The following is a 9,647-nucleotide window of genomic DNA, read 5'->3' as shown; positions in this document are numbered from 1 at the left end:
GAGAAGGAAAATTGAGGGCTTGATTTATAAAAATAAGGCAGAAGACTGGGGGATGATTGTCCCAGACAATGGTAGGGGAGAGTCGTAGAGCATGCTGGAAACCAGGACCTTCAGGAGCCACATTACCATTACCATGTGTGCAGAGTGCACGCGAGGGAGAAGTGAGATATGGGGCTGGAGCCTCGTTATGAAAGGGCTTCATGGCAGACCAAGGAGTTTGAATTGAGTTCTGGAGACCACAGGGAGCCCCTGGAGGTTTTAATTTTTGAAATTTTTATTTTGAAAAAATTATAGGCTTAACATTGCAAATATAACATAGAGACCTGTGAATCCTTCATCCAGTGTCCTTCAATGGTGACATATTATATAACTGTAGGACAATACCCAAACCAAGAAACTGGCATTGTTACAATACTGTTAACTGGATTGCAGACTTTATTCAGTTTTCACCATTTTTAACATACATTGGTTTATGGATGTGTTTGTGTAGAGCTCCACGCAATTTTATAGATCCAGGTAACTACCACCCCAGTCAAAATATAGAAACCATACATCATCACAAGGATCTCCCTCATGCTGTCCCATGTATTTGCACACCTATCCCATTCCTGTCCCCTGGAAACCACTAATCTGTTCTCCATGTCTACAGTGTTGTCCTTTTGAGGACAAATGAAATTATGTAGTATGTAATATTTTGAGATTGACTTTTTTATTCACTGAGCCTTGAGATTCATACAAGTTGTTGCACTTACCACAATCAATAGTTGATTCCTTCCTATTGCTCAGCTGGATTCCACTGCGTGAGTGTACAATAATTTGTTTAATCATTCACCCACTGAACCCAAGCAAGACATGTCTGTGCAAGTAATGGCTGCTGGACTGTGACCTTTGAGTAAAGGATACGTGTTTCAGAGCCTCATTTTTATGCTTGGGACCATATGGTGCCCCCAGCAGGCTTGGGAAGTGACCTTCTAAAGCGCACAGATGGGCCTGCAGGGATGCTGTGTGGGCCAGCTCCAGGCTGCCATTCAGAGGCAGAACCAACTCTGCTCTCTGGCCTTGTGACTGGGGACCAGGTGGCTTCACCCCTTCAGGTCCTGCTATTCTTATATGTGACATGAAGGCACTAAATTATGATTCTTCCACGAGGCAGTTTAAAAACATGGCTGCAAATTTCTTGACACTACTTCCATTAAGAGTTGGGGCTTATGTCCCTTCCCCTTGGGTCTGAGTGAGTTGTGACTGTTTCAACCAGTGGACTAGAACAGTGTTTCTCAACATTTTTTTCATTGTTATCCTAGGATAACAATGAATATTCCTTAAAAAAAATTCCTAAAAAGGAATATCCCTAAATATCTCCCCTCATGAAATGTTAATACCAAAGACATATTGTACATCTATCCGTCCATCCATCCATCCATCCATCCATCCATCCATCTATATCTGCGTTTTATATCTAAAAAGAGTAAAAATATTTTTTCACCCTGCAAGAACCAATATTTGCCCCTATGGGGAATGCATGCAGGAGGGCCTCTGTATGGCTTCCAAGGCTAAGTCAGAAGAAACCCTGCAGCTCCCTCCTCAGTCTCTTGAAACACTTGCCCTCTGGATAGTCTGTGGATATTCCCTCTTAGAACCCAGCTGTCACAGAAAGGCCACATGTAGGGCCTCTGGGCAACAGTCCCAGCAGAGCTGTCTTGGATCACCCCAGCCCATGCTCCAGACTCGTGGGTGAAGAAGCCTCCAGAGGACAATAGCAACCAGCCTGTGTGGCCAGGGTTCACACATTGCTACAACTCAGGCTGTTCTCCCATGCTTAGCAGCACGCAGGCTGCTAGAGCCTGAGGTCTTGCCCTTTCTCAACACATGAACCATATGGACACAGGCAGTCAAGATGTGGCAAGTGGTGAGTGTTCCCAAAAACAAACTTTCCACTGTGTCAATAGCCCTCCATGCTCTGCCCTCCATGCTCTGCCTTCCATGGCTCTGCCCTCCATGCTCTGCCTTCCATGGCTCTGCCCTCCATGCTCTACCCTCCACGCTCTGCCCTCCATGGCTCCTGACACTACTCTTGGCAAATCTTCAACCTCATTCAAAGAAAAGTTATAAAGCGAACCAGCAGCTGTTCACAGCTGATGAGGTCAAGGAGAAGAAATGAACACTAGCAAATGGCAGTTGAAGAATCCATCTCAGGAGAGGAAGTGCTCAAGGCAATAGAGGAAGAGTTCAGATGGAAAATTCCCCTCCTTAGAGAAATTACAGACAACAAGATCTCTCCAAAAAAAGGAGCTAAGAAAAGAAATATAGTAATTTTTAAAAAAGTATTTAAAGTAAAATATGGAGGAAAAAATGAGCAGACAGAGCTCAGGAAGAATGTAAGCGGAAGAGAATAATAATCCTAACAACTTTATTGAGAGGAAATATATATACGTTTGAAAGTTAGAAAAAGAGGTGTGTTGTTATTTAATTACAAATGAATTGGGGGGACTGAAACATGAGGGTTGAGCATCCTGCATTTGCTGTCGCACAGCTCGAGAGGTGGAAGGGGCCAAGCTTGGGTTGAATCCGGAGTGGGTGGTGGTGGCTGTGCCAGTTCTGAGCCAGGTGGAGGATGGAGAGTGTCACAGGCACAAAGGGGATAGAGTCGAGCCCCTCTTGGGATGGAAAAGTCCAGACAGGCCCTGGGGCCTCTGCAACTGAACGATAGTCCATTATCTCTGACAGGGTCATCCTGGAGCCACCAGGAAAGGAGGCCTGAGGGAGGATCCGTGAAGGTGAGAGGCAGATGCCTCCAAGGAATCAGTGTGTAAGAGGGGTTGTCCTTTCTTTTATCTGCTCCTGAGGCAGAGGTGGCGGAAGGCAGAGAGGCCCCCTCGGCATCCCTGTGCTGTGTAGCACCGGCCGGGAATGGGATTGCATGCCTGAGGCCAGGATGAGGGATGCCTCCTCTCTGCAGGGACCCTTGTCTCCTGGGGAACTGGAATTGCTGCTTATTACCCGATAGGAGGCCAGAGGTTCTACTTGTTTCCTCCAAGGGTGTCGATGGTGTGGGAGCTGCGGTTCCCCGGTTCCCCGGCTCAGGCTGTGACATTGTTTCCCCCCGGAGGCCCCTTAGCATTACTCACTCGCAGCGCAGTGCAGAGCAGGTCCAGAAGCAGCAGCCCCTTCAGGGAGATCGGGAGCAGGAAGTGGATGTTGCAGAGCAGGATCCTGGACAAAGCGGTCAAGATGCCAAGAGTGAGCCGCCTCTTCCCCAACCAACACCTGCCACCCTGCTCAGCTGCCTGGTCCCCAAACAGGGAAGCCCCCTGCAAGGGGCAAAGTCATGCCACCCGGAGACTCAGCCTCCAGGGGCCTCCCCACAGGCTCAGTTTGAGGCCCGGCCTCTTCGCTGCCCTTGGCTGTGACTGCCCTGCCATTAAATTTATTTGCAGAGATGGTGTCTCCCTATATCCCCCAGGCTGGTTTTGAACTGCTGAGCTCAAGTTCATCTGCCTTGGCCTCCCAAAGTGCTGAGATGACAGGCGTGAACCACTGAGCCCAGCCAGGCCTGCCTTTGGTCTTCTATCCCACGGTCCCTGCTGCTCACCTGTGTCCCGCCAAGCTCGAGGGTCTGCTGCGTCCTGTCTTCCTGCTTCTGTTCCTCTCTCTGCCTTGTGTCTCCCTTTGTCACTTCTGCCCATCTTTCAAGCTCAAATCTACTTATTATTACCCTTTTGAAGCAGAGGAAGATATTCCCCCACTTTCATCAACCTGGCTGTTTATCTAGTTGGTTCTCCCGTGAGGCGTTTCTTCCTGCTTGGGGACCCACTTTATGACCGCAGACCTGAGACCTGCTGCCTCATATCGCCCACATGTTTAATACTTGGTCTAGCTAACTTAGCGGGTTCTGGGGAGTCCCCATCAGTGTTTAAGAGTCTGATTTCCGAATCTTATTCCTCATCCACTCCCCAACACCCAGTGCCAGGGCCCCTCCCCGCAGGCCACCCCTGTTCTCTCCCTGAAGCTGGCCTCCAGCCCAGGCAAGGAAGCAGTGATGAGTCATGTGAATTTCGCTCAGGGTTTTCTTGAGCAAGAGCAGGCCTGCCATATTGCACATCCTAAAAATACCCTTTAAACCACTGTGCTCTTCTTGTAAGTTCCACTCCCCGTGGTCTTGCAAGTTTCACTGCACCCTTGGTCTCTCCCTGCCAAGTTTCTCCTTGTGCCTCTCCTGTCTCGCTAGAAGTCCTGGCACTGCCATCTCCGCTCAGCAGAACAACCACTCTGCAAACAGTGGAGCGGGACGAAAGCCAGGTCAGGAAGCATCCCCAGCGCCTCGCCTCTTCCGGACTCCTAGGGAACACAGGCTCGGTGCTGGCAGGCTCCAGGGAATGAGACCCTTTGAAAGGAAGGGAGTTGGACTGGAGAAGGGAAGGGAGCCAGTGGAGCATGGAAGGCAGGATCCAGGGAGAGAATGGGCCTTGACCCTGGACTTTGAGGGATCTTGAAGCACCAGGGCTGTGATGGGGTTAAACAGGGGCAGCTGCATTTGCACTGTGATGAGACATCCTATTGATCCCTCGAAGGGAGGTGGGCTTCAGGTTGATGTCCACATCCCTCTACCATGCTGGGAATGTGAAAGAAAAGCAAGGGGCCCAGCTTCCTGCTCTCCCGCCCTGCCCTTCCCTAGCCTTGGCTGGGGAGTTGCAGTGATGGGCACACCCCTGCCTGTGACTGTGGTAGGCAGAATAGTGAACACCACCAACGATGTCCTAACCCCAGAGCCTGTTAATATATTTGATTACATGCAAGGGGGAGTTAAGGCAGTGGGTGGATTTGAGACTGCTCGTCAGCTGACCCAGGGTGGATTATCCTGGATCATCTGGCTGAGCCCAGTGGAATCACCAGCATCCTTATAAATGAAAGAAGGAGGCAGGAGAGTTAGTGGAGCGATGCACTGTGGGAGGCTCCACTGACCTTTGTTGGCTTTCAGCAGGAAGGGGCCATGAGCCAAGGAATGCGGGTGGCCTCTAGAAGCTGGAAAAGGCAAGGGAACAGGTCCTCCCCTGGAGCCTCTAGAAGGAATGAGCCCTCTTAACACCTTGATTTCAGCCCGATGAGACCCATTTCAGACTTCTGGTCTCCACAGCTGTATGATCATGAGATTGTGTTGTTTTAAGCCACCAAGTTTGTAATGATCAGTTACAGCAGCCACAGGAAAACCACACAGAGAGCCGCCCTTCCAGAACACCCAAAGCTTCAACTCGCTTTTGCCTCCTGGGGCTTGAGGGACTTGGCGGAGCATGGAGCCCAGAGCCTGCTCTCTGGAGCTCAGCCTGTTGCAGCTCCTTGAGGAGAATCTCCTGCAGTGCTCAGGTATAGACGGGGAGGGGAAGGCCCACTACACACTTCACTGCCTCTCGCCTGACCAGTGCCACATGAGGGTCTCTGGCGAGAGCCCCTGAAGGAGTGGTCGTGGGGTAGCCTAGGGAAAGGTCTGTGGGAGCCCAGCTCTGCTCACCTGGTGAGGGGCTGGTAAGAGCCGTGGGCTGGGTGCTGTTGGTGCTCTGGGTGAGAGAAGGCCAGGAGGCCAGAACTGTTGGAGTGGTTGTTCTCAGAGGTTCTGCTGTGTCTGCTGTCCCAGGTGAAGCTGTGTCTGCTGTTCCAGGCACAGCTGTGTTCCTTTTCCCAGGCACAGCTGTTTCTGCTTTTCTAGGTAACGCTGTGTCCATTGTCCCAGACCCAGCTGTGTCTTCTGTCCCAGGTGCAGCTGTGTCTGCTGTCCCAGGTGCAGCTACGTCTGTTGTCGTAGGTTCAGATGATTTTCTTGGATTTGCTGCTGGACACACAAAGGATAGTTTTGAGGGTGACCTAGGTGGCTTCCCCATGGCTCACATCACCCCTTACCCCTCCAAGGACTGTGAAGCATTTAGTCTTAGCACTACAGGTCAGACACAGTTGTTTTGTTTTGTATCTTTTTGGTATCTTATCTAAAATGTAACATTATTTCATTTACAAACACACACCACTGTACCACCCATGAAGGACTTGTGGTGAGAGGCTACGTAGGCAATTGACAAATACTCAGCTTAGGCAATTGACAAATACTCAGCTTAGTCCCAGAGTCCTGCGTTGCACAGCTGAGCATTGAGAATCACACTCTGTTTTCTTGAAGTTCTACAACAGAGCCAAACAGATCTTCTCTTGAGTCTCATCCTGGGTTCAAGCAGGCTCTTTGTTGCCTGCTGTGTAGCGAAGTGACCCTAAGAGCCGGCTGCCCCTCCCTGGGCCCTGCATGGGAACTCAGGACTCCTGCCCCCTGCAGCTGGGCAGAGCATCTGTTTCCAGCTGAGGTTTTCCTGCCTCCCAAAAGCTTCCTTATTTCACTAGGCTTGGAGGGGACTCTCCCCCAGCTCTTCCTTTCCTTCCACTCATGCCTTTGTTCTCTTTTTAAGTCAATTTCTGAAACATTCTAAAACCAGCACACTTCCCCACCGCACACGCACACAGGCACACCACATCTGCATATACTAAGCTGAAAATGACTTTTCTCTGCTTTGTAAATGGGCCCACAGGTAACAGATATATGATTGAGCTATAGCATCTGTGTGTGTGCATGGGGAGCTGACAGTTTCCCTGGTGCCTGTGGTGGAGATGACACTGATGTCCCTGGGGGCTGGGCTGTGGAGTGAGGGTGACATCCTGACTCTCTTTCTGGGAGCCCCCCGTTCTGAGTTCTCAGGCTCCTCAAAGACTCAGGGCAGCCAGAGGAGGCCCGTGGGAAGGCTCTGCACTATGCTGGGCTCTGTTTTTCCCTCTTTCAGGAATGGGTCAGAGTCTCCCATGCCCTCGTTTGTCCATATGTCACCAGAGGAGGGAGAGGAAGAGAGAGAGGTGCCTCCAACGAGAGGGTCACCAATGGGCTCTTGGTCACTACATGCTTGTCCTGCGGCTGAGACCTCTGGGGTTGCGATTTTCTTGCATTCCCCTCCCTGTACACCTGACAAGTCCTCCCATCAGGCTGGGGCTGCTCTGAGGGGGCACGGGTTGCCCCAAGTGACTTGCAGAAGAGAACCCGCCTTCTTTCTCAGCCTGCACTGAGCCTGCCCAAGCTGAGACGGTTCTGCTTGGCTCCCTCTGATAACAGCAGATAGAGACGTACAAAGGCGCTGAGGCTTGCTCTGTCTTCCAGTCTCTCCAGAATCTTGGTGTAACCCCTCCCCCCAACACACACACGTGCACATGCACATACACAGGCACAGGCACATAGGCACACACAGACATGTACACACGGACACACACTGGCCCATTTGTACACATGCATCTATGCACAGCACACACATAGACACAGGCAAGCCTAGGCACACATACACAGGCACACACAGGCACGCACGGGCACATGCACACGGGTGTCCCAGGGCAACGTCAAGACAGCATCACCGAATCCTCCTGGGTCAGCACCAGAGCTCAGTACAGGAGGAAGCCGCTCCTACCTGGGTAAACGGTCATTGCAACTTGGACCCCAAGGTCAGGGCCTGTCCTCTCGATCCCACACCAGTAGGTGTCAGTGTCAGACCTCCGGAGCATCTTCATGATTGTGGTGAACACACGGTGTTTCCGATTGTCCCTGATGGACCCTCGGTCTCTCCCTGCTGTTTGCTCTGATGCTGTGATTGTAATGAGGATTTTGTTTCCGCGGCACCGCCACTTGCTGTAGGTTTCCCAGCCTTGGTCACAATCACACTGCACTGTCAGTGAGTCGCATTCTCTGCCCCACACAGCTCAGGACCATCAATCGAGACACACCCTGGAAGACGGAACGCAACGTCCAGATCTTCCCTCCCTGGGCACCGCCAAGGGCTTCCGGCACCTCCCTGGGGACCGACCACGAGCTTTTATCCTCGGCCCCTAAATTGTCAAATCCTCACATCCATTTGTTCCTTAATTCCCCGGCAGTATTTCATTTGTTGTCACCTCTCTGACAAAGTTCTCCTGAGGGCTCCAACTGCCCAACACAGTGGCCTGTTCATGCACCATACTAGTGACCACTGAATGCCCTCTCATTTTGGAAACCTTCCCTCCTTTGCCCCGAGGTGACACTCACTTCCCCACCAATCCCTGGCTCTCATTGTAGCCACCAGCTTATTATATTTATTTATTTATTTATTTGGAGACAGAGTTTTGTTCTTGTTGCCCAGGCTGGAGTGCAATGGTACAATCTCGATTCACTGCACCCTCCGCCTCCTGGGTTCAAGCGATTCTCCTGCCTCAGCCTCCCGAGTAGCTGGGATTACAGGCAAGTGCCACCATGCCTGGCTAATTTTGTATTTTTAGTAGAGACAGGGTTTCTCCATGTTGGTCAGGCTGATCTTGAACTCCCGACCTCAGGTGATCCGTCTGCCTCGGCCTCCCAAAGTGCTGGGATTACAGGCGTGAGCCACCGCGCCCGGCCAACCACCGATTTACTTTAAAATCCCAGAGCTGAACAGGTAGACATCCTGGCTTCCCCCAACTCCTCCGCCCACTGGCACTGCACCCCACACACCTAAAATCCCTCTCCTGTGAGTCTGTACATGTGATAAAGTTTCATGGAACCAAACACACCCACACCCACACCCACACACACCCAACACTCACACACTCGTGCATGCATGGAGTGCATGGTTGTTTTTCTTTGCCTAAGCACCATGCTATTTTTGTCTCCATACCTTTGCACAAGTTGCTCCCTTTGCCCAGGAAATTTTCTCTTCCTTGCCTGATGGACTCAAACTTTTATTCCCCTCCCCGAAGGGTTGGTTCAGCCCCTCCCTGGTGCCACCAGACCACTTTGTACCTGTCTCAGTCACTGCGCTTACAACATTGAACAATGGTCTGGTCTGTGAACAATGGTCTGGTCTGTGAACAATGGTCTGGTCCAGAGCAGAAGCTCAAGCAGGCTGATGTGTGGGGTTTACTTACATTCCAGGGAGCGATGACATCCTTGCCTCATTGCCTGTCTTCCTCCTGTAACTCTGAGCTGCTCCATTTTAGCTACAAGTCAAGACAAGCTGTGGAGGCTTCTAAACTAACCAGATGTCTGAACCCCGCCATGACTGAGTGGGTCTGAGCTGGAACCTGAGTGTCTGTGCTCCTTGAAGGTTCCTCAGGGATTCATGCATTTAAGTTTGTGTATATGTGTACATATGCAAGTATGTATGTATGTATCTACCTATTTATCTGTCCTTTCATCTATCTGTCCACCTGTCTGTGCATCTATCTGTCTCTCACCTATCATCTCTCCGTTTGCTTCTGTCTTATCTATCTGTCTGTCTATCTATTATCTATTATCTATCTATCTATCTATTATCTATCTATCATCTGTCTATCTATCATCTATTATCTATCTATCTATTATCTATCTATCATCTGTCTATCTATCATCTTTCCCCAACACCTAACCTAGTAACTGTCAGATAACAAAACATTCCTTCCTTTTTTTCTTTCTCTTTTCCTTCCTTCCTTCCTTATTTTTTTTATTTTTATTTATTTATTTTTTTATTTGAGACGGAGTCTTGCTCTGTCGCCCAGGCTGGAGTGCAGCGGCCGGACCTCAGTTCACTGCAAGCTCCATCTCCCAGGTTCACGCCATTCTCCTGCCTCAGCCTCCCAAGTAGCTGGGACTACAG

General features: G+C 50.5%; 2 protein-coding genes across 3 annotated transcripts in view; one reads left to right on the top strand and one right to left on the bottom strand.

The window, feature by feature from the left end:
• Nucleotides 1-1,902: 1,902 nt before the first annotated feature.
• LOC116271078 (CMRF35-like molecule 9) lies at nucleotides 1,903-7,809 on the bottom strand. 2 transcript variants are annotated; one of them, XR_004179502.1, is made up of 3 exons: nucleotides 7,476-7,809; nucleotides 5,504-5,818; nucleotides 1,903-3,210 (listed from the first exon to the last, which is right to left on the bottom strand). XR_004179502.1 is itself a non-coding variant. In XM_031657747.1 (3 exons), the coding sequence occupies exons 1-3, from the start codon at nucleotides 7,573-7,575 to the stop codon at nucleotides 3,167-3,169; spliced, it is 462 nt and encodes a 153-aa protein (XP_031513607.1). In that variant the 5' UTR covers nucleotides 7,576-7,809; the 3' UTR covers nucleotides 1,903-3,166. The 2 variants fall into 2 exon arrangements, 1 of the variants encoding a protein (XP_031513607.1); XM_031657747.1 differs by having other exon boundaries at nucleotides 5,504-5,821.
• LOC101014734 (CMRF35-like molecule 5) overlaps nucleotides 5,081-9,647 on the top strand; it is a 27,353-nt gene continuing 22,786 nt past the window's right edge. Inside the window, exon 1 of the mRNA XM_021927910.2 lies at nucleotides 5,081-5,358. Coding sequence (XP_021783602.1) covers nucleotides 5,286-5,358 — 73 coding nt within the window. The 5' untranslated portion in view covers nucleotides 5,081-5,285. The remainder of the gene's footprint in view (nucleotides 5,359-9,647) is intronic.

The sequence above is a fragment of the Papio anubis genome, chromosome 17 (genome assembly GCF_008728515.1).
Source record: "Papio anubis isolate 15944 chromosome 17, Panubis1.0, whole genome shotgun sequence".
Classification (NCBI taxonomy): Eukaryota; Metazoa; Chordata; class Mammalia; order Primates; family Cercopithecidae; genus Papio; species Papio anubis.
The sequence above is the reverse complement of the archived record's forward strand: the minus strand, read 5'-3'. Positions and strand labels throughout refer to the sequence as shown.